Below are 25896 nucleotides of genomic sequence, written 5' to 3' on the forward strand. Positions count from 1 at the left end.
CCCTTTCATTTTAAATATGGCAACTGATGGGAACTCTTGATTTTATTTGTTTTTTCACTTCCAACATTTATTTGAAATCACAGAGCTAGTGATATGGCCAAGAAGAAAGCCAAGGACATTGTAGGCTATGGAACTCATTTCCCTCCACAAAATAGTAGCAAAGAAAGTATTATAAGAACCAAACTGAAAGAAGTGTTTCAGTGCAAACTGGGTACCTTTTTTTGAGTATGCTTTTGCCACAATTAGGGAGGATACAGCAACCTGCTTCAGCAGAATGACTTTGTTGTGATTGTTAATCTCATACTGGGTAGTCTTCACCAGCCGGGAAACAAGATATTCCTTATTCCAGACCAAAAAAAAGAATTAATTCCACATATATCAGGGGAACAGCACCGAAAGGAAAAATAACGTCAGTGAGATAAGTTTTATAACAGCAGTGCTCACAACTGATGCAAGACTGCAGGTGGAAACAAGAACCCACCAGTGCAGAAGGAAGCATGTGTTAATGAGAAGGCCAACTTGAGAAACCTCCTGGCTTCTGAAACATCTCCAGAAGCAAGAGTGATGTCACCTGCCATTTGGTTTGGCAGAACGAATACGCTGCAGTTAGGAAGCTTAGCTCTGGATCTTACTTCCATCACTTTTTTGCTCTGTACTTCTGGTTTTACTGAACTGCAAATAACTACCACAGACTGGGTAGAAGCCCTGGCAAGGCTACCACAGCCTCGTTGTTAACAAAGCTGCAGTGAAGAATACCCAACATCAAAAAATGGTGGTTTTTTTCTTTCCTCACGGTGATAAAGCTTTTTATTGTTAGCACTGGTGAGTGGGGAAGAGAGGGAAAAATTTCATTCCTTAATAAAGTACGGCCCATAGGCAATAGGCTGAGTTCTTGGACCAGACATCAAATTACCAGGAACAAGTTTTAACAACACAGCATGTTTCTCTGTCTGCTCCAAGCCTACAGTGAATTATAACTGGAAAAGGCAGCCAGTGCTGGGGATGTGATGGGAGAGATTAGCAAGTACATCTCCATTACAAAGAATGAGATTTGTTTCAGCACCACAGTAGCAGAAGCCAAATTGCCTTGTTTAAGCAACAAAATAATGCCAGGAAGACGGACAGGAATCCTGTAGCGTTGTTGCTCACAAAGGTTTTGAAAGGACACATTGCGCTCGGATCTTATACGAGCCAGTGTAATTACAGTGAAGTCTGTGCTGTCAGAGCAACGAAAACCTGGAACAACAGAGATATGAACCAGGGCTTTTATTTTGCTTTTGCATTACATTATTTTGGGCACAGCGGCCAAGAGGAAAAAAAGCCGCAAGCCTGTGTCTTAGAAGTCAGCCTGAAAGTATTTCCAAACTGCTTTATTTTTCACATGCCAGGAAATTCTGCTAAGAAAACCTGGTATTGTTGGTGCAGTGGGTTTGCTGGATCCACCACTGGAGCTGGGGAAGGAGGTTGGTGGGTCCTTCAGTCCCAGGGGCTCTGGGCAAGATCGCAGCTGCTGGCTGCTCAACTCCCTCAACTACTCCTAGCATAACCAGGGCTATCTGCTACACAGGCGCCAGGGGAAAAAAAACCCAACAAACCAACAACAATGTTAACTAAATCCCAAGCGTTAAGGCAAATCCCGTTAACATAGATGTTACAGCGTATTAGCAGCTCTTCAGGACCCTAATCCTGTCTCCTGGGAAATGACTGACAAAAAGGTTAGGCATCGCATCAAGGTGCTGCCAAACCATTACAGCTAACGTAAACCACCCAAAGACTGCTTCGATTTTCTTCACTAGGCTTTGTTCTGTGTCAGGCAGAAAGAATAGTCTGGAAAATGGTTGGTGTGCTCAGGCAGCTGAAACTGATGCTTACAGTCACTGGTGAGGCTGCAGAGGACAACTTCTGAGCTTTCTCTCCTCTCATCTGAAAAGATAACTCTGCATTGTCTACATGAAAAATGAGGCCCCCATCGCTGGGAGTGGCACGGAGAGGTGGTCTGCCGGGGAAAGAGGCAGGGACACAAGGAAGGGGACCCTTATTTCGTGCTTAGGAGGAAAAAGAAGGGATGCCCGACAACAAAAGATGGGCTGGGACTGATTCTACTTCCTCGCTTATCTTCCTCCTTAATGTGAATTTGGCCTTGCATCTTTCCTCCCACGTGGCTGGCTTCTTTCCTGTGCAGCCCCTGTCCTCCAAGCCCCCCTGCCCTGCCTGCCAGCCCTGCCTCTCCCGCACGTCCCGCACTACTGCCCATCCCTCCTCTGCCTCCCCTGGGGGGTCCTTTGTGGCCCCCCCAATACCCACAGCCCCCTACGCTCACAGAAACAAGGAATACACCTGCAAATCATGGACACTGCTTATTGAGTGCCAGCGGCATCCTTCCCCTCTTTTGCTGTGCGGTCTGCCACAAGATGCAGCAATGGGCCTGGGAACTGGGAGATGCAGCAGCTCCCAGTCATCCCTGCATCACCAGCCAGAAAGTTCCTTCCCTCCACAGGGCCAGGGCCAGCCCAGCCTGAGCACCAGTACCAGCGGGTAAGATGGCAGCCCGCTGTGAATTACCTGTGTTGCACTAAAGGTGCAATAATACTAGTCAGGCTTAGATCTTCATGGCCTTGCCATCCTGCAGCCACGCAGAGTGAGCTTCAGTCCCAGAATGCAAACATTTCCATTTAAATCTCTGAAGGCAGGTGTCCACACGTGAGCAAGGTGTCTGAGCATCTCTTCCAGGGGATGGGGATCCAAGCAGTACCATCCAGGGAGTCTACAGAGCTCCTCACGCTTCTCTAAGGCAGACATCCCACCCTCGGGAAGGAGTGTAACGATCCGCATTCCGACGTTCTCCCTTCTGAACGTGGAGCCGGGAGGAGATGTGCAGGATCCACCAGCGGAAGAGGTATTACAGACCAAAACCCACTGCTACTCACCCCAAAAGCAGCACACTGACAATCAGGCATAAAGCAGCGTATTGCTAATAAACTACACTGATAATGATGCATCATCCTGGTAGCCCTCCTTAAGAGTCGTTAATGATATTCCATGTTTAATGTATTATTGTATGCATTAACTCTCAACAGGATCATTAGATCTTATTTTTGATATTATGCATAGATAAGTAGCAGTAGCATTGTTGGAAGAAAAGAAGATACATCATGCATTAAAAAGAATACTTGAAAATGAAGGGACAAATTTTCAAATTCAGCCTCTTTTTTTCTGTAACACATTACTTTTTTTTACTGACTGAATAAAAACCTTGAATTTTGAAAATAAATGAGAAATATGTATCCACATCAGGTACTCCGGTATCTCTAATTAGCAAATCTGTAAGGTAAAAGCCATTCATGCAAGCAATAATATACTTTCAGCATCTCGATTTAGCAGCCACGTTGAGGCACTTAGAGAAATTTCCTCCTAATGCTTTACATTTATGCTAGAAGAAGAAGAAGGAAAAAAACTCTCTCAAAAGATCTATGGTGCACAGGACCCTCTTTTTAAAATTTCACTATTGTGAATGGAACAACATAAAATCTTGGAATAAATAGATGCAGTTTAGCCACAAGAAAGTAACACGTGAAGAAAGAACCTATACAATCTTTTTCTAGACAAGGAAGAAAAACAGATACGGATCTCTCATCATGAAAACAATAAATTTACAAAGAATCTTCATACAGAGTAATAAATAGCAAGACTTTCCACATATCCATTATGTATCCTATAAAAAAGAAAGCTGATTTTTTTTTTCTAGCCACTACTGTAGTTAGAGAGAAAACCAATTTAAATTGTATTCAGTTGGCATCAATGTATTTTAACAGACAATATCATAAACCTGCCTACCTTCACAGACAATATATCTTCAGGCTTTTACAGCAAATCTGGAAAATGTCACACTAATATTTAAGCTTTTGCTGCTCTCTCTTTCCTCTCCCTGTAGTTTGCTGGCCCCTCTTCACCTTTTGTGAATGTGAAGGCTGGTTTCATTGCCTCCAGCAAGATAATCTCTGCGACGTGTGCCCAGCTCACCTCATTTCTCAAGGCTTTCCCTTTGCCACACGCACTCAGAAAGATGGCTTCTACCTGGCTGGGTTCGGTACTCGGAACATCTGTGGAGAAATAAGCTAACCCCTCCGTCACTTCACTTATAAATCATCTCTGATTGCTGGCTAACAGAACAGAACAAGCAATGCCCCAGTCTCACATTTCCTAGGTCTTTTTTTAATCACCTCAGCAAATTCTTCCCTTAATCAAAATACAGAATGTAGAAGTTTGAAGGGCAATGCGCTTTCCTCCACTTCAATCACTAGAAAGCTATGCACTACAGTTGCAAAGGACAGTATAAAATAAATCAGCTCCCATGTCACAGAAGAACCAAATCAAGTTGTTTTTTTTTTTTTTCCATTTTTTCATTCATGTCTGCACAAGTTTTGGTAGCTCAGATTGTACAAGGTACATCTGTTAATGCAAAGTACATCTCTCTTCAACCCATCCTCATAGCTTAGGAAGTCTTTTTGGACAGGAATCTATTCTACTGCCATTTAATAAGACTAATCAAAGCCAACTGAGAAAAAAATACATTCTTCTCACTGGCAGAAACCAAGAAAAACTGAGATAAGGAGGGGTAGTTGTCAGATGTGGTCTCATTTACCAAAGCGGTAGGCCTTCCTTGGCTAATTCCCAGGTAGCCAAGTTGCACAAACTCTCTGATCCTCTCATCGGTTAGTCAAGATGGAGGAGTGTCACCACCTTGCGACTTGACTATTATAATCTTCAGTAACGGCTACTTCTGCTGCCTCTTCCCTTGGCCACTGGTGAGCTCTCTGCTCCCGCAGCAGCCGCCGCTCCTCCCGCCTCTTTAGTCGGTTTTTCTGATGCTCCTCTTGCTTGGAGTACTGGAAGCGCTGCAGGAACAGGTCCTTCGCATATTCGTACAGCTGCACGTCCAAGAAATTCAGCTCCTCTATCCGTTGCCGCACATCCTCATCAATGTCCACATTGGAGGCCCGCGTAACATTGAATTGGGTGAATGGGGAAATGAATTTCAGGTTGAATGTCCTCTCAAAGAGATACTGCGTTTTCCTCTGAAATTCAGTAAGCCCAAAGAAGGCCATATTTTTCAGATTGTTCTTGGCGCTTTGGAGAAGAATCACACTTCTTTCACTCTCATTCATAAAAGTCAAGTTGTAGCATCCCACCAGGCTGAGGTCTGCCAGCATGCGCACCTGGCGGTTGTTGGCCAAGTTGTAGCTACAATCCATGAATTCCTGTAAACTGACTCCAGACCAGTCCTCTCCTTCATAACAGGTAGGCAGCTCGTCTGGTGTTGGGCTTCTTCCATCACACATATGAAGGGAAGTTTTCCATGTCGCACCCCTCTGGACATGCTTCCATTCACTCAAGTACCGTGACACTGGATCCCTCAGCATCGTGATGTAATAGAAGTTCCTGAAACATATCATTAAACACAGTTTTAAGATTCAGTGCATTTCACTTTTTTATTCTCCAATAAAACAATTACCAGCCACCGCCATCACCCCCTTCACTTTTTCAGGTGTAAGGTAGGCACTTAAGTGACTACTTCTGAGACAGTGAAAAGCTTAAAGCTTCATAACTATTATGAATAAAATACAAGGTAAATACAGAGAAAGACAGAGAGATGAAAGGAAATAAGTAGCTGTCAGATAAATGGAATTACTTTGACCTATCAGCTGTTCAGTGGTAGTTACTTTATGTAAAAGCCAATTAACCAAAGTGTACTCCCCTCTACTTTGAAATGCTAACCCTCAGTAATACCAGAAACAGTGGGAAAAGAGATTTATATAATCTTGCCAATTCTCTTCTGGAGCGAGACATGCATGTCTCACAAGATGCACAAGATGCAAATCCATACACCGCTTGGTCAGAATATAACAGAAGGATGAGCAACTTCATGTGGATGCTGCAAGCACTAAAAATAACACCACATGGAAGACAGGCATGAACCACTCACTTAAGAAGAACCCTATCATTAAGTGGGTTGGAGTGAAGATAATGAGAGATCCAGAATCCATTCATATGACTTAATTTTAGACAAGTGCTTGATTGAAATTAGTTATAATCATGTAGTACAAAAGCATTTGTTGATATAAAGATTACCATTATTCAGCCTCACCTGTCAAGAATACAAAAGAGACACCAAGAAATATTGATTTGAAATAGAGCAAATAACTGCGGAATTCACATTGCCAGTTCATCTTTTAGCTATTGAATTCAGTTTGTACATCTATTTATGGCAATCCAAAATGGACTGCAATCGAGTATGCTTCAAGCAGACTTTCACAGATTGAGGTTTTTTCCCTAGGAAATATTTTATTCAATACAACTCACTTGAATTACAGAGTGATATCATAAAGATAAAGCAGAACCAAAATAGTTACGATTTCTGTCAGCTAGAATAACCGGTAGAAGATTCATTACTAAAATTAACACGCAGTCTGGTACAAAAATAGGTTCATGAGTTTGCATGACTCATCTGACTGCAAACAATACATTAATAAATCATGAGTCCTAAGATTTCTTGACAGAAGTCTGTTCTCAGTACCCTTTCTTGAGCCTAGACAAGGACGAAGGAAGGAAGCAGGAGGCAACCCCGCTGGAGACAAGTTACCCTGTAAACAAACCAACACTTCATGAAGGCCGTCTCACACTCCAACTAAATGAAAAATCTGAAATTGTCTCCAAGGCAATTATCTTTCTTTTTCAGATATTGCCATCTTTTGCCACTAAAGATGATTCTCCATAAACCTCAGGTTGTTCATAAAAGCAGGTATTTCCCTACATAGTCCTAAAAATACAGACATTTTGTCCAGTGCAAACAAAGCAAAATAAAACAGGGTTGAATGCTTTGTCCTTATTAATTCTGAGTTCTCCACCTACAGGACCTATACTATACTATACGGAATAAGGTTATGAGGTCAAACTATGGACAATGTCCTGCTGCAGGGTCATTTCTTGAACTACTATATAATGGACAGAGCTGCTTGATGGATTATTTCACAGTAGAAGGGTTACAGGTGGAAGGATATAAAATAGGGAGTGCCCTGGATGTATTTTCATTATCACTTGCCTTGGGAGCCATGATTTGTGTTAGCATCATACGACACTCTGAAGGATCATATTTCAAAAATAATTTGGGGCTTGGGTTTTCTGGCTACTGCTCACACATGATCAAACTGCATTTCAGCTGTTTTGATCCGCTTCAGTTACTTGCACAGCCCACATCAATAGTACTGGATCACGCAAGGATCACACAACCACCCATAGACAGATATTTCTAAAATCACTCTTCACGACTCCTGCTGAGCAGGAGGTACCAGAAATCCTCCTAGGTGCTCTGCAGTATAGTTCCACTGAAAAAAAGCACTGTCTTTAAGCACTTCAAGTACAACCTTCCCTTCTTAAATTGGATGCTCATCTCCTCTTGGCTCTACCTTGCATGTCTGAGAGCACATTAAGAATCGCTTTCCAACTAACAGGACAAAAGGTGGGCACATTTCACTAGAGATGTGCAGATAAAGCAGCCTAACTCTCAAACACCCATCAGCTCTGAGCGTAAGACACTGTTGTTGCAACATCCAGCAGGCCTTGATAGGGCTGTGACACAAAATGATTGAAGCTCCAAGGGAGCAGAAATTTTAACAATGGACAAAGATTCAGATGACAGAGACATGGCGTTGGCTTAGTCCTTGTATTGCTGCCCCTCCCCTCTTCGGATAATTTTGGATGTTGATATGTGGTAACAGATGGGTTTTAACGTTGCTCTTGAAAATTATTTATACCTCTAATAATAGTTCCGTCTTCCCTCACCCATCTCCAGCAGTCCCAGTCGGGCATGACTAGAGCAACAACAATTAACAAAAATACCTCTTTTGCATCAATCATTTCCATTTCATCCCTGGATATGTAAATGTGTTTGCTGTGCAATAAACAGGAGTACAAAGTAAATGCAGGGAAATGAGAACAGCGTGTCTTTGTACAACATGCGCAGCTTCCCTTACGCAGACTCGGCGAGAAACTTTTGCCATTCTGTTGCTGCTCCTCCTTGTGACTACCTAACTTCTGCAACTATCTTCATTATCCTGATTAATTTGCTTCTGGATTGTGCATCTTTTGGAATGTGGCCTCCTTATGTTACCAAAATAATGGCTTCTTAATCTGGCAGACAACCTTTGACAGCAGCCTGACACACGTTTAGTTTCCGAGGTGCTAGTAACTAAGAGTGCAGCTATCCCTGCCGCATCCACAGTTTCCAACTTTCTGTTTAACCTTCTGTTTGTGATTCTTCATCACTCTTTTAACCAATCTGAGGTTGGAAGACCTTAAGATTTCTTCCACCTGATCCTGGGCACTGTCCAGGTGATACTGTCACAATGCTACACAGGGGACTGCGGGATGCTGCACAGCAGTCATGGCACAGATTTTTTTGGGGAACAGGATGTCATGTCTCTAGAATAATGATATAAGTAAAAATACATAAGCCATGCACATTTATTTCAGTTGAAAAATTATAAAAAATATCTTAGGAAATTGTTTTCAAATGTTGACACTTACGGATTAAGTACAGCAGCATTTCAGAGCTCTCAGTGCCTAATACACAGTGCTCAACCACACTAGGAGTGGCTGAGGAGTCAGCTCCTAGCAAAGAGAAGAGGCAGTTCATAAAAATATGAAACTGGGGATGGCCTTCAGTCTCTCCTTTCTTCTTTCACTGTTCTGTAAAAGAGCACCAGTAAAAAAACCACCCATGCTCACGCTTACGAGGCGACATTAAACTCCACAGCTAGCCACTGGGGGAAATACCCAGCAAAGAATTAAGTAATAACTTCTGTTACCCTGTTTGACAAAGCAAACTCATCACAGACTTATTGGCTTCATTTCAAAGGACTCCCATCGTCGATGACTCAAGCTGCTGTCACAGACAGCCTCAGTGCTTAAAGGCCAGTCAGGCAGAATATGCTGGCACCTCAGTGAGAAGATGCAAATTGATCTAAACCCATACAAATCACATCTATATCATCTATACCTATATCAATATCTGTATCAGCGTGTGTGTGTATGTGTGTAAAAATTTACATGGGAATCTGGCCATAAGCTGCAGTTGTCAATGAAAGAAAAATCCCAGTAAATGCATAGTGTGTATGTGACTGTCTGCATAAACACATAGACACGTACAAATATTTTAGATAACACTTCAAACACTGGCCAAGATTCACAGCATTAGCTCCTCCTGAAAGGAAGCTTCCTACAACTTCCCCAGACCAAACAATATCTTTTTGAGCATGGTGTACTGAAATTAATGGATTATCGAAGTCGCCGCTATGGGACAGTTGATTTTTTGGACAGGTGCTAAGCACCGTGATGGGCAAGGCAAGGACCTGATGATTCATGCAAGGGTGCAAACAAGCACTGGTGTGAGGCGTGGACTGCACACTACTGCTTACATCAGAATTAAAAAGCATTCAGAAGCATCTAGTTCAGAAGTATGTAGTCCCACTGGCATGAAATCCAGTCTCTTTCATTAGGCAAAGAAAACCTTTAATTAATAGAGCAGCTAAAATGAGCTTCCAGATATAACCTAAGAACATGTATTTCTTTCACATTATAAGGTATTCTAATATAAATACACTAATCTTACATAATCCTTCAATAGTATTGCTCTGGTGTAGAAATTAATTTCAGAGGAGCAGACTGCTATTAGCAGAGGTGATCCAAAATGAGGGCATTTTGCCTCTTCTATCACCATGGAACAGACGTCCCGGCTGAGGGAGATTTACTAAATACCGGCAGGATCACCGCACACCGAGAACAAAAACATCTTGTAGGGCCTCCTTGGGAAGAAGGATGAATGGCATCTTCTCTGTCGCTCCCGCTCGCGTGTGGAGCAGCCGGCACAAGGAGAACTCATGCAGCACTCTCAGAGGAGAAAAAACAGGCTATCCTCTCTTCTTTCAAAGCGTGAGACAGGAACCTTACGTGCAGAGAGTGATGAGCTTCATAAAAGGAGAGCGGCACACTCATAGCAGCTGATGCAGAGATGGAGGAGTACTTGAGGTGGAGAAAAAGAGTCACTGGAGAATACTTTTGAAGACACTAACAGATAGAAGAAAGAAAAACCAAACTGACTGAAAAACCCAGGTGCGTCATAAAACCATCCACATTCTGGTTCTTGCTGGTAGCAGGGAAAATAAAAGCCCTGGTCAAGTTTATGACCCAAGTTGAGACAAGAAGTTAGTAACTTTAATCCTGGAAGTGAGTGTGCTCCTGAGGAAAGATCTGAAATACCCAACAAAAGCCAGCCTGGTAGCGCGCTTCTGCTAACAACAGAGAATGTGGCAAGAGGAAGGGTTAAGAAGGATCTGCTTTGTGGGAACAAAAGCCTTATGCTTCTCACTTTTATTCAGAAGCCCACATTCTCAGAGGCAATAACAGAGTTCATCACTGATCAGCAATATCTCTTCACGCAAAGTATTGTCAGTATGGGTAACAAGGAAGAGAGGAGGGTAAGCAGATGAAATAAAAATATGGATAATGCAATACATGAACAATTAGGGAGTAAGAGCATGCACCGAGGATGGTGGGGGGAGGCAGACAGGGAAGAAACACTGTTAGGCTGATCTGAAATGGTCAAGTCACCCTAGCATAATGTAGATATATCAGCTCGTGGCTGGCAGCACTACTGTGCAGGGTGTCATAGTATCTGTGCTGTGCTTAATTTACAGATAACTCGCCCAACATAACAAGAACTGACTGTATACTTCTTATTCAGAACAGTACTGTAACGAAAACAGCTATGAAGCAACGCACAAACTATATGCATGTCCATCTGGCTGCAGGAGGCACATACAGCTTATCCACCAAGCCAGACAGACAAACTCTAGCTAGCCCACAAACTTTTGCAAAGATGATGTAGCAACAGCACACAGGTTTGTTAAGTTTAGCATCTGCCACAGGATGCCAGACCACCGTGATGGGAACGTTTTTCTAAGACATCCTTTACAAAAGTTTGTGACCTTAATATTATTAGCTGTGGTCTCAAGTTTTCATGGGTTTCCTTACAAGTCTTTTACTGAAAGGACAGCAGTCACCATTAAGACATCAACATTTATCCGCTCTTCCTGCATACATCACCCATTCAGCATGCAGGAAAAACAACTGGCTGTTTTCTCAGAGGATCTGAGCACCCACCACTTCTGCTCTGTTTAACTGGGATGACAAGCACTGTGCTTACTCAAAACCACAGCTATAATAACCTACAGACACTCAATTACTCCACATTAAAAAGAGAACTTGCCATTTACTTCAGCAGAGTTAATAAATATATATATATAACACTTGCATTTTGAAGTACAAAATTATAACATTTTAGATATGTCTCATTATTCCTCTGGGATTTTGTCCCATGGCTTTGAATCCAACCAGAAAAAAAAAAAGTGGCCACCTATTTCCAAATTGGAAATTGTTTAACTACGCCTTTCGCTATTCCAGCAACATCTAGTGCAATGCAACCTATAGGACATGCCTGCTCAGAGAAGAGACTGGATACTGCTTGCAGGGTAAGGCATCTAAATGTAGTGGTCTACATGTAAGCTACACGTCTCAGCAACCTTTAAAGTCAGCGGGGACCTGCTCGACAGTCAATGGTGTGTGTTCAGAGAGCAGCTGGCCAAAGATGGATGCCAGCTCCCAGCTGTATCACTTTAGAGGCTCCCTACACATCGGACTGTGTACCTTGATCACAATGGGAGCTTAGATACCTGCTCACTTGGAGATACCTACATTGTAGGCACTGATAAACAGGTGTCTCCATCTGTAAGGTGAACCCCGTGCCTGGAGTCAAAGGCTCCCTGTCTGCACAGATCCATTCACAAAGCACAAACCCGAGGCCAACCTCAAAAACCAACCAGTAATATTTTGTAATGAGTGAGAAATAACTACAGAGAACCTACAATTCATGACTTTTTGTACCTATGATATATATACACCAGTCAAGTGAGGATATCTCTTTCTAAGCATGTCCAATCCCTGCAAACATTCAAGCCCAGGTTGGATGGGGCTCAAGCAACCTGATCTAGTTGGAGATGTCCCTGCTGCTTGCAGAGGAGTTGGACTGGGTGGTCTTTAAAGGTCCCTTCCAACCCAAACTATCCAGTGATTGTATGTTTTTAGAGTTGGAGCATTCCCAAAGTAAACAGAATTTTTAAGTAACGAGCAGTTAGAAAACTAGCCTACCATAATTTTGTTGTCCTTGCTGATGTATTAATATATCTGTGAGACAGGAGGAGGGCTTGGAGTCAGACAGCTGGGATTGTATTTCTGGTTCTGAAAAGCAAAGGTGGTTGCTCACGAAGTTACTTGTGATGACACAGTCAGTTACAAGCAAGAGAAATGTGGTGTTTGGGCCCTAGCAAGCACGTAATAAATGTGAAGCCTCGTATTTCATCACATGTTAGGAGGAATACTCCCTGTCACCAACTTCAGTTTCTTTTACGTTAATCTGTTGCTTTAGGATTCATTATAAAACATCCAATTTTTCTGTTTAGAAATTGCAAGCCCTTTTTTTTTTTTTTTAAATATCCTCTGAAATATCAGATTAAATTCAGTATCCATGCTATCAGAAAAACCTCAGGAAAGCTTTACAGGAGTACTTTTTTTTTTTTTTTGCATGGCTGTTGATCAGAAGATTAGTGTCCCACACCTGATTAAAGAATGATGGATGACAAGGAATGTCTTTAGAGATTGCTCACTCTCTGACATCAAACAACTTTTAACAGCAGCGATTTAGTCTAATCCAGAAGGGTAGAGGAAAGAGAGTGAACCTGCGCAACACAAATGCTGTAGGTACAACATTAGGAATTTTTCCACCTAAAAGTCTCATTTTCCTCGGAGTGAAGCTAGGGCAAATTCAGTGATGGTGTAGAGCTATACGAGGATATGAGAAGAGTGAGATATGAGGTAAGCCATTTGAACATAGCACTGGTTTAGATTTATATTATATAGAAAAAAAAAATTACTTTCAAAATCCAGTGCTACATCTGTACCACAAAAAATGGTAAAACCACATTTGCGGAGACTCAATTTTTTTTTTTTTTGTTCTTAAATACTTTAGGAATCAAGACAACTGGCCTGGGACTATTCAAACTGCCAACTTTCTTTCTTGACACAGGAGAATGTAAATTTGTGAGGATGCAGATTTTAATGAAGTATTTCAAAGATGTGTCTAAGACATTAGGTGGGGACCCAACAGCTGCCTTCCAGTACCTAAGAGGAGGTCAGTTAGAAGATGGAGCCAGGCTCTTCACTGATGTGCATGGTGAGATAACGAGAGACAATGGTCATAAATTGAAAAAGGGGAGAGTACATGGAAAATAATTTTCACTATGAGAATAATTAAGCCTTGGGAAAGCTTTGTCCAAAGAAGCTGTGTGCCCTCCATCCTTGGAGGTTTCTAAGACCCAACTGAACAGAGCTTTAAGCAACCCCATCTGCACTCAGAGGTGACCCTGCTCTGAGCAGGGAGTTGGGCTAGAGACCTTACGGATGTCCCTGCTTGCCCCAGAGGTTCTGCACTTCTGCAAGACAGTGCATAGGCTTCTTGTCACCAAATGTCAGAAAATACATCAAACCAGAACGAGCTTGCTGACTAGACCATACCAGTTCTCCCTTGTTCTTTCCTGGCTACCCTAGGTAGAGTACAGGGAACGTGCTTCGCCTTTTATGAGATTGGTTTTTTTTTGTACATGATTTTAGCTAGGGCTTTAACACTCCGAATCAGCACACCCTGAATTATTGAGCAACTTCATGAATATTTATTTCAATGACACTTTGTTCAATATAGAGTCTCTAGAAATTGGAGAGGACAGTACAGCAACTACATGTCCCTAAAGAAATTAATTCTGTTCACAGGTATCAAGTCTGGATCTTGAACAGCTCCTAGAGTAACGAAATGATGTAGCTACCCATAGTTTTAATCCCAGTATTTTAGAAAACGCACATGAATATCATATGAATGTGAGAGCTTTCTGAGCTAATATATGTTTTTCTGTGTGTTGCCTTTAGGATTTAGGCAAAAATTTTCAAACATAGAGCATAAAATTAGGCATCTAACTCTACATTTAAACATATAGATAAACTCAGCCTCATTGCTAGTGAAGAAAATACACAGTAATAGGACCTAAGGATGCTCAGTTACCCAGAAAACATGGTATAATGATTTATTTAGCAAAAGGAGGCTCTCGGAGCCATGAGAGTGCCCTTCCCTGTCAGGACAGATAACAGCACTCTATTATCCCTTTCATAAAAGAACCTAGCTCCTTTTGAAATATCCTTTTAATGCCACTGCTCCCATTGGAAAGAGCTTGTGAAGGTTGCTCCTCACGGTTAGGAACATGAGTCTCATTCCCAGAATAAACCTGTTCTCGGTCTACTTACATCCAGCTGTTCTTGGGTTTACACTGCAAATACATAAAGAAGATTTATAAATGTAACATCAGAGAAGGATAAATGGCATTTAAGTTGGAGAACAGAAAGCAATCACATTGGCTTTCATTTTACAAAGCTGAACTAGTTGTTATTGTCTTTTCTGATAAGACAAGCCAGAAGTGACCATGCAGCAATCCCCCAAATCCCTTTGGTCGTGCTTAAATCACTTCACGCAGAGATTCACCCTGAGTTTTCCAATATCTCAGCCTTCCATGCTGGCTTTTGGTAGGAGGCTCACAAGAGTAAGATGTGCTGGAAGCTCCTGAGATCAGTTCTGGTTTTTGACAATCCAAGCAGTCCCACCTGGCATTTGACCTTGCATGATTTCACATTTCACTACAGATGGCTAGAATTGGGCAAATTTTCATAAGGCCTCACAGGTGCCTTGTACAATAAATATTTCCTTATCTCCACCAGCAATGTATGCTCTGATCCACCCTCACGTTGCATTCAGTATTTTACGGGGATGTATAACTCCAGCAACTCATACTTGCTGTGTTACTGGCTAATATATAGAGGTCTTGCTGCTCCTCTCATTTCAGCTGATAAGCACTCAACTGATAGAGGAAATCTGTTTCTGCTGGCCTCAAATGCATGATCTTGCACTTTGCACTACCAAAGTTCTTTCCATCTCTTTCACTGAAATCTTCAAGGTCATTAAGCAAATGCCATTAACATACTTCAGCTTTTTGTGCCAATATCGTTAATGAAAACATGAAATAGGATCAGAGCTAAGACCAGCCCTGAGGAAATTCATTAATAACTTTTCTTTAAACCAGAAAGTTCCTTTTTCAGCATATCTCATTTCATTACCAGCTTCTTGTCCACCAGAAAATTCTTATGTTCAGCCTCATGTTTTCTGTCTATATAATAACTTTGCAGATGCCGCTCTACCAAACACTTTACTGAAGGTAAATTCCCTTTCTCCTGTCACAGACAGATGCTGGGTATCTACACGTCTCAGCCCAAAGGTTGAGAATGGTGGCCCCAGCTTTGCTGTGTGTGAGAACACAGAGAATGGTTAAGACGGGGAAATGACAATTCATTTGAGAGCAAAGTGCTCTGGAATAGAAATGTACAGATTAGGCAATTTGATGGAAAAACAAATCTGCCACTTTCCATCAAATAACCTTAATACAAATTGTAAATCACTTCTTGACGAGACACAAATCTAACAAAGTTCTCTCCAGAGATTTTTGTTCTTTGCCTAAATTATATCAAGATCAGTTATTCTAAGTGTTCTTTATATTGCTGAAAGGAGTGAAGTAGCAAGAGCCTCGAAGAAAGAAAAATAAATATAAAACGCAGTAATAAAGCAAATATTAAGAATTCATTGTTATGCATGAAGCACATGCATAACAAAAACCTTGTACCTTGGAAGAGACAGTGTGTGAGCACACATAGGAGGAAATGCTATTCAAAAGCAAGAAATACTTATAGTGTCCATAAGATTCTTTAAAGATACTGTACACAACACCACACACATCTTTGTGCCAGAGAGAATAATAAATCCTTTGTGGCCAGGACTGACCATTGCTCACATTGCCCCCGTTCTATCTTATCCCCATTGTGCACAGATCATTGCCGTGTCTCAAAAGAGCTGTGCAAATCTGAGGCACACGTTACATCTTTACTCAAAAATGTTGTTTCTCCCATCTCTGCCTTCGCTATGCCACTCCACAGAAGGGAAAATTAAATAAGGATGTATTTGCACTACTATACTACCTGCCTCTGCCCAGAGCTGCCTCTAGCCCCAATGTGGGGAGGAAGTACTGAACTTGCCTTTCTCAGAGAGACATCACAAGTACAGGAGAAACAAGCTAAGGAGATGACCCACAGCATCAGGCAGCAGCAGAAAACAAGGGCTGGCCAGAGAAAAGAAAAGTGATGACAGGCAAGGGACAAGAGAAAAGCAAACCTGGAGACAGTGCAGCAAGAGAGACCCATAGTTTCAGTTTGTTTTGCCAACTTAGCTTCCAAGGGTTACAGAAATCAGGTTGGGAAGGGACCCTCCTGATTAAGTCTGATGCCTATAACCATGGGTAACGGTTTAGCACAACAGGATTCATAAAACATCCCTTGTGAACACATGACAAGCCGCAAAACCTTCCTCACTATCAGGTCACAGTCTCTGAGCAGCTGCCAGCAAGTCCCTGTTTCAGGAGGAGTCTCCCTGGAGCAGGTTACTGCCTGGGCGACTGACCGCTCCTCCAGCTCCAATGTCAAGAGATGGGGACGCAGAACTCCCACCTATTCAGTAACTTAAACAACATAAGGCCTTTTGTAATGGTTGAAAAGACAAAAAAACCCAAAACAAAACAAAACAACATACTTTCACGTAGAATTACGAGAGATCTGTTCTTGCCAGAGTCCTGGCTGCCTACAAGAATACACCTGACTGGGAAAATTCAATTTCAAAGAACTCTTGAAAAGACAAATAAAATGTAGCCAGACCCTTAAATCTTCTGACATTTATATTTCTTCAGTCATATTTTGTTAGATCTGAAACAGAGCAAAAATATTTATTTTAAATTCAACTACAATGTTTACATTCATCCTCTTTCTCACTTTTGAAGGAGCTGTTGCTATATCATTTTATGCTCTGGCTAGGTAAGGGAAGCAGCACGGACATCTCCAACATTCCTCTGTAGCTGGCTTCACTGGAAACCAAGTTTGTGCTGCAAGTGGCATGCATCCAGGTTCCTTCCCTAACCGAGCTGCCTCTGATTTCCAACTAAAAGCTCAGTTGCAGACGCTCTCTTCCAAATCTGGGATGCTCCAAGTTCTGCAGGATTTTCCACTGCACCTCATTTTGAATCAGTACAGTAATTCTGCTCAATTAATAAAGTAATTAACAATAAAAAGGCCCCGTAATTGAAATCCCTCTGAAAGTACATCAATTTATTCTCTCTAAGATTTGCCTCAAGTCTTATTAATTCTGACATCAAGCATAATGACCAGAAATTATAAATGATCATCACAAAATCCAGGCATTTCTTGTCCTACATGCTGAGTTTTTAAAACGTCTAGGTTTGGTACTAACTTTCGAGATTTGCCTCCCATAAGGTAAACAATATGACGATATGGATATTAAAGCATTTCAGGTGATGCTACTAAAAAAAAATTGTAAGAGTAGTCTTTCCTTTCCTAGTACTTTACTGAAACAATTAACAAAACTGGAGGAAGTTGCTCAGCTGTAAGACAAAAATGTTCACTTTGTTTCTCCTAACATTCCTCTTCTTGTGATGTGACTGTACAGTTTTTCCTGTAAGACATTAAACAAGCAGATAATGGGATATTTCAATTTAATACTTACAAGACAGACCATCAACTTCCCATTTTACACTGCACTTTGTGTTTTCACTAAAATACTTGACCGCATCTAATCAAATCCAGAAATGTTTGCGGTGAATAATACAACTCAAAGCTATAAGCAAAATTATCGTCTTCCCCCTCCATTGACCTCCTAACAGATTTCTTTCCACATCTCTTAGACTATGTAGACTACGTGTGTGTGTATATATATATATGGTATATATAAAATTATATATATTTTAAATATATATATCATCTCCACAAGGGGGCCCTCTTATCTTCCGCAAATCTTAGACAAAGCTTAACTTCCTTTCCAACAATTCATGTTACAAAGCTTTTGTCTGCAGACACTGTGGTATCTCAGAACAAAGTTTTTACCAACTAGAATTGAGTTTATGATAGAATGTTACACAACAAAAACTGGAATTTGAAAAGGAATTAGCTTTTATGCACAACTTCCAGTACATACCTGGTATGCAGAGAACTTCGATAAAGCTTTTCCAAGTTTACCGCTTGCAGTAACTAGCCAAAATGAGACCTTTTACACACACACCCCACAGAGTTAGCTCGCGCTGCCATGACAAGGCAGCCTCCAAGGTGCAGGCTGGCTCTATGTTATACTGTAATTTGTAGAGTATGCCCGAAGTAAGCACTACTAGCAATTTCAGCTCTGTGTGAATGCATCCCCTAGGCACAACAGTTAAGGTACAAATGGTATTAAAGTTATTTGCACTGTCCTCTTAACTCCCAGCTGACATGGGAAACAAATCTTGTTTGGGATACCTTGTTACTTGCTTTAATATTCAGAACGTTTTATGGAGACACTGGTATATGTCCTCGTCTTCTTAACTGAGTTGTAGCTCTGTGAGGTTTTTATTATTTACCATCCCTTTGACCTTGGAATATCTAACAGAAATCACACCATCTCATTCTTCTGACCTCAAATCTTAACAAATCAAGGCTCTGATGCACATGCCAGGCTATGCACTGCACTATACCACTATCAGCTGTGGATGCTATGCTCTGAGAAAGAAGGTAATAAGTTGAAATAAAGAAGCCTAGGCTTCTAACCTCCAGCTTTTATGAGGGATTCTTTACCTTTCAGGAGAACGAGCAAGCGGTTATGTGAATTCAGCCTTGCTGATACAGCGCAAACCTGCCACTCTGCTAACTCATTCAAGTAAATCTCTGCATCTTGATCTGCAGCGCAAACTTTAAGCAAAGTTTTCACGACCACGCAGCAATACTGCTGTAGGATACAGTCGGGTTTAACCGATGGCAATGGCAGAGCTCAGGCAGCTGCAATACTTGTGCATTCAGGTAAAATAAAGTACCCGAGCTGCTGGTGGGGCTCCATATGAATTACTGTCCACAGCAAGTCATCAGGGATGCCTTTGGCTCTGCAACCCTCCTCTGGAATGGACAAATCCTAATCAACGAAGCACATCTGTACAGTGGAGAAAAAGCACTTCCCAATCCCTTCAGGCCATAAACTGACTACTTGAAGCATGACATTTGATTAGCCTTATTATCTCAACTCATTTATATATAAATGTTGTTAGGGGCCATGAAGCCATCCAGCCCTTATTAAAACCCAGCCACAGTCTCTGAGCTGATGTTCCCACTCTTCTTCTTTTCTGTCTGTAAAAACAAGGAGGATTTTCTTTTTTTGAACTGCCGGTTATCATCTTTGCAACTCTATTATTGTAAAATAAGCTTCTCGTCTTACATAAGCACAGCAGACTGTTGCTGTATCCCCTCACATATGCAAATGGGTCAGGCTTTCTAGTCTTTCCCCACAGAGATATTTGACATTGAGACTCAACATGATTGAGCATCTTTCTGAACTAAAAGCCAGGGGAATAGCGTGCAGGACTTCATTTTCAAATGCATCTCTCATGGAAATTAATGAACATCTGTGCAGACGCTGAACGTGGATTCAGGCAGCAGAAACAAAACCCATTTGAAACTGAGCTTAAGGTCTAAGAATACCTAACGGTAAGGAGTAAGGATCTTTGTCTTTGCAAGTTGAGGATTTCTTCCCTTCCCTTTGAAGAGGCACAGTACTTTTCAGGTCACAAACTTTCCTTGCTGTAAAGGAAATGGGGTGATAACAGGGTTATGAAAGATATTTCTGCATTAACAAGGAGCAAAGCTGCTGATGTGTATCCTAAGTAACACAAAGGCTTGAATATGAAACATTCATTAAGATTCCTTTAGAGACTCTATAAATTCCTTTCTGTTTCACACAGAATATTACTGTCAATACAATCCAGCAGTGATGCAAACAGGAAAGCAAAATTCACGTTAAAATGTCATAATATCATTAATATTTTTCATTAATCAGTTGTAATGATTTCAATGTTCCTGTCTTTTATCTAACAGAGTAGATTACTCAGTCTGGGTCAATTTTATTTTTTTTTAATACACATACAAAATATTACGTAATTTTACATAAATATCTGTGAATTTAAAAGATAAATCTCATCATAGTTTCCTGAGTAACTGAAGATATGCTACCTGCCCAGTAAAAATAGCCAAAAAAAGAGAAAAGGATGCAAACTAATCTGGTTTGGCTTTTTTTTGCTTTGAAGATGTTCCTTTTCAAGTGGCATTTTCTAAGGCAAAATTTTTGTTTATAATTGCGTCATTTTTCATACATGACAAAACTATACATCCCAGCAGTCTCACCAAGTGCTGTTTAGCACTTGTATCTCCGCTCTCCATCTTGAGATAGCAGCTGCTGTATGTTCAGGCTAAACTACGGCTCTGCCTAAAAGAAAAGGAAGTTTGCATGCACGCAGACCTTTATTTGTGACACTTCCATTTGCTCCATGGCCTTAATAAACACACCAGCATTAAGCACACTCATGCAAACCACAGCTCTAAAAATAACTCACTTCAGACATTCAGATGTTTTTCCATGTTGTTTCCAGTAACACCACTCTTAATGCTAGGAACAATCATTAGCACAGGCAGGGATTTATTATAAAAAAAATCACACTCAAGAAAGCAGCAGGGATCTTCAGAGGTGTAGCAGGGGACTAGCGGAGGGGTCACATTAGTATTCCCTCAGCACAGGACGAGGGGTAATGGTTTTAAAATAGAGGGAGGCAGATTCAGACTGGACGTAAGGAAAAATTTGTTTACGCTGAGGGTGGTGGAACACTGGAACAGGTTGCCCAGAGAAGTGGTAGATGCCCCATCCCTGGACACATACAAGGCCAGGTTGGATGAGGCTCTGAGCAACCTGATCTGGTTGGAGATGTCCCTGCTCCTTGCAAGGGGGTTGGACTAGAGGACCTTTGAAGGTCCCTTCCAACCCAAACCATTTTGTGATTCTACGATTAATGGAAAAAGCCTGGCAGCATAGCTGGGCAACTGCAGCGAGCAGGGTAAGCAGGCATGGGCAACCCTCCTCATTCATCACACCGCCATCCAACAGCGTGGCCCATGGGTGAGGGCTGGGAGCAGTGGCCAGCAGGCTACACAGTCTCACCAAAGTCCCTGGGGAGACATTTGGCTCAGAGGCCAGAAACCCACCTCCCCAGACCAAAGTCTTCCCTGGTAGACATCCCAGCCTGCCTTGTCAGAAGAAGAGGGGCTGGCAGGAAGGGATGGTATGGGCTCCTCCTTAACTTCATAAAGACAATCACAACTTTCCCCTAACTTAATTGCTTTTTCTTTTTGTCTCAATATACTCGACAGAACAGGACAATGTATTTAGGATAAATGCTGTGCAAATAGCAACAGATCAGGCAGTAAGAGAAGAACACACACTTTTCTTGAAAGACTTACTCATAAATGCAACTCTCTTTATCTCATCCCAAAACAAGCCTGCGTTTATTGTAAAAAGGCAAGCAAACTGAATACATAGAACAAATGAATGGCCTACAAACACACATAACCCAGAGACTGAAAAAGAAAATAAACCCTCAACCTGATTTTAATGAAAAATCCATGCTAAACGCCTTGGAGCAAAGAACCTAGGGATAAAATTCTTAAATCAGTGAGCCCTGAGCACAATCTCAACACTCAAATTGGGAAGACAACGTTCTGATTCATCAGAGCTATGAAAACTGCAGTGTTTTTTACTATGCACTTACTACATGTGCATTTTTCTTCTTCTTTTCTTGCCAGCTTCTCTGTCGTTATTTGGTACCACATTTTTTTTTTTTAAATTTCTATTTCTTTTCTTGTTTTCCCCCTCATTATTTGTGTTCTCACACAGCAGCAGCATAACTTTATGCCTGGAGGAGCTGCAGAAGAAACAGAGCCTTTCCATGGGCCGAATAAAGAAGGAACCCAACTTTTTCCCAGCTAGGGGTAAGCCCATTCACTCCTGCACCAAGTTTCTCCGCACATTGAGATGGCTGCAGAGAAAAACTGAGCGGGAGTGGGATGGCGTCACTCAAAACCCCTGCCAACTGCAGGGCTGTGCCTGCCGCTGGTCGGGGTGGGAGCGGGTGCCGTGCTGCTGACCCACGAAACCAGGCTGAGGGCAGGTGCATGGGGGGCAGGTCCCACCCAGAGATGTGTTGATTTAGGTACGTGGCTGCTTCCCCACAGGCCATTTTCACAGTGCTGCACTCATTCGTGCCTCTACTGTCTACTGGGATAGGGATTTTTGTTCAACTTGGGATTTTTAAATTTTAACTTATTGAAACTGGATCCACCCAATTTTTGCACCCCAGTTACACAAACTCTCAGAGGGCTCAATTTAGACCCTCCCCCTTGGTTTTCTTAACAAATCTGAGCCAGAAATTATTTTGAAAAATCTCAGTGTAACTTCCAAGGCTGGACATCCTACAACTGTTACAATACTATGGTATTGCATTTGGACTTACTTTGTTCTGTTAAACCTAGCCTGAACTTGGCTTTGGCTTTCTAAAAAGGCTTTAGAAGGATCACGTTCTGTAAAAACAGCCAGACGAAAAATGTCCTGTTAAAAAGGAGTTCAAGAAGCCACTCAACTAGTTCATGGAAGATAAACGCATCAAGAGCTACTAAATACAGAGATATCTTCACTAAGCAATAAATTCTTAAGCCTTGAATATTTAGACTGCTGGAGTATATTCAGGGGTATCATCATCACATGCTTGCCCTGTTCTTGTCCTCCTCAGACATCAGTTATTGGCCACTCTTGGAGACAAGATATTAGGCTAGATGGAGCTTTGGTTTGACTCAGCTTCGCCATCCCTCTGCTACTTTTCCTCATCCTAAAATGAGCAGGCAATGCATTCTTGCAGCCCAGAAAGCCAACCACATCCTGGGCTGCATCAAGAGCCAACTGCATCCCTGGGCCAGCAGGTCCAGGGAGGTGATTCTGCGCTTCTACTCTGCCCTGGTGAGACCCCACCTGGAGTATTGTGTCCAGTTCTGGAGCCCCCAACATAAGAAGGACATGGACCAGCTGGAGTAAGTCCAGAGGAGGACCACAAAGATGATCAGAGGGCTGGAGCACCTCTCCCATGAGAACAGGCTGAGAGAGTCAGGGCTGTTCAGCCTGGAGAAGAGTAGGCTCTGGAGAGACCTCATAGCGGCCTTCCAGTACCTAAAGTGGGCCTACAGGAAATATGGGGAGAAACTCTTCAGCAGGGCCTGTTGTGATAGGACAAGGGGTAATGGTTTCAAAATAGAGGGGGGTAGATTTAGATTGGATATTAGGAAATAATTTTTTACACTGAGGGTGGTGGAGCACTGGAACAGGTTGTCCAGAGAGGTGGTAGATGCCCCATCCCTGGAAACGTTCAAGGACAGGCTGGATGGGGCCCTGAGCAACCTGATCTAGTCGGGCATGTCCCTACTCCTTGCAGGGGGGTTGGACTGGATGACCTTTGAAGGTCTCTTCCAACTCTAACCATTCTATGATTCTAAGTATCTCATATGATGATGTGTTAATTCAAAGCAAAATAAAAAGACAAAAGATGTGTGCAGTTTTAGCCATCAGTGTAAAGCAGAATTTGGATGTCATGCTTCACACAGAAAATGTTCTCTCACCTTCAATAAGAAATCTGTTTTCTGTTTTCTTAAAAATGGATCACAGAATGTGGGTGTTACAAATGGCAGCTCTTTATCACTTGTAAAAATGAACACTTTTCATTCATTTACAAAAAGACTATCAGAAAATATATTATTACTAGGGGTTGGTAGGAGGCAACATCAAACAGCATGTCAGCTCTGTAAGAGAAATGAACCATGGAAACAGATTGAACACAGGAACCAACCGCCAATTTTCAGCACGCAGGAGAGGAGCATCCCATTGAGGCCGCAACACAGAAAGGGCAGCTGAGGAGAGCTTCAGGTAGGCTGCAAGATGGCTCAACTCCTCCTGACAACTCCACCGCTGTTTAATGCCCAGTTTGTGTGTGGCTACGTGGCCTGGCAATGCAAATACAACCCATGGCAAACATGGGCAACACGGATTAGCTAGAGTACTTTGGACTGGAGTAGTACTTTGCACCATTCATTTACTCCATTTTTGAGCAAGTACTAGGAGATCTAAACCCAGTTGGACTCTATTGTCAAACCACGGCCTTGGTACTTAACCGGCTACAACTGTGCAGGAGTTACTTCGGATTTATGTGCATGCAACCACACCAGGACGATCTGCTTAGGTTTGCTGCCCTGGGCGCTTCTCTATGTCTGTCCTATCTCACCTAACCTCTGCGATTCTCTCCACGTAATACACATTTCCTCGCTCCAGTGTACTAAAACTACATGAATAAGAAGAAAGTAAATGACACAACCGAGATATTAAATTCCTTAAATGTTGAATATCACACATAAAATTTAAAGGAGTACAACAGATTTAATAACAATACTGTGTCAATTCCATGAGAAAATAAATGTATAACAGCCTCTATTACAAGGTGAAATATTGTCCTCAGAATTAGAAAATGCCAGAAATAATATTTATGCAGCTTTATTTTCCCATTATGATACCATATTTATTTGCAATAAAAATTATTATTTTTTTCCACAGGACCTCTGCTTTCTTCAGTGCACAGAACAGGCAGCGCTCCATAAGCAAGGTGCCTGTTCTGTATTTCTTTTTATCGTCATCTGAAAGCACGTAGTTCAGTGGTTTATTTACAGCATGTCGCACAGTCTCTGCTCAGGGTACACAATGTCATGTTTCCTTATCGCCTTTACTATCACAGTCCTTCTTGCAATACATTGTACTTATTTTGGCTTGGTATTTCCTACAACTCCTATTATAGTTTTGCCCACTGAATCTTGATTTCTTTTGGGTTAAAAGGAAACAGCACCACACCAAAGGCTGGGGACAAATTCCTTCCTCAAAGAGGCAGCAGCCACAGAGCTGCAACCGTTTTGTGAGTAGTGGGAGAGGGAAGCTTGAGTCCCTCAGGCAGGGGAAGAAAACGAAGAAACACCTCTCACCTTCTAGACACCACCAGCAGCTTTTGACAAAAGCAGCCGTGACAGCTATTTGGTGTGGCACTCACTTACCTCTGCAGGTACCACGTGCGCCGCACGGCTCCTGAAGCAAGGCATTCCCAACTTGTGTTCCCCGAAACAGACTCGTGGGGCCTCTCAGACCTCCCCCCAAAGCAGGCAGTTGCACTGCACAGCCACAGTAACACAACTGGAGACTCCTAAAAAACCTTACTAATCACAACTAAGGCTTCCCGTGACAGTGGAATTGGTCAAGGTTTTGAGTATGAGACTCCCAGCCTTGGTATTCGCTCCTTTATGGCTTGGGGTCTCGGGATACTTCATTAAATACCTTTGGATATCTTTGGAAATGAGGCCACCTCTTTTCAACTCCAGCTGGAATCCTGAACTTTGGAAATAATATTTTAAACTGTCAGCATCTCAGAGATCTAGCAATTTATCTACCTTATAGTCTTGCTGGGTGCACTGATTGTAAGTGTGCATGGCCCAGGATGACGAAATGGTTATTGGTATGAAAATACTGTTACAACTAAACAATCCATTCTCTCGCACACTTTTTGTTTCTCATTGCATCTTTCAGGCAGTGCAAATCTTAATAAGGAAATGACTGACATTAATAAGGCAGTAATGTGTTTCTGGAGCCATCACTTA

At 42.0% G+C, this 25896-nt stretch overlaps 1 protein-coding gene across 2 annotated transcripts in view; it reads right to left on the reverse strand.

The window, feature by feature from the left end:
- Nucleotides 1–4733: 4733 nt before the first annotated feature.
- The window catches only part of HS6ST3 (heparan sulfate 6-O-sulfotransferase 3), a 307416-nt gene continuing 286253 nt past the window's right edge, over nt 4734–25896 (reverse strand). For both annotated transcript variants that reach the window (XM_086771380.1, XM_086771374.1), the window contains one exon: nt 4734–5439. In XM_086771380.1, coding sequence (XP_086627506.1) covers nt 4734–5439 — 706 coding nt within the window. The remainder of the gene's footprint in view (nt 5440–25896) is intronic.

The sequence above is a fragment of the Chlamydotis macqueenii genome, chromosome 1 (genome assembly GCF_036417535.1).
Source record: "Chlamydotis macqueenii isolate bChlMac1 chromosome 1, bChlMac1.mat, whole genome shotgun sequence".
Classification (NCBI taxonomy): Eukaryota; Metazoa; Chordata; class Aves; order Otidiformes; family Otididae; genus Chlamydotis; species Chlamydotis macqueenii.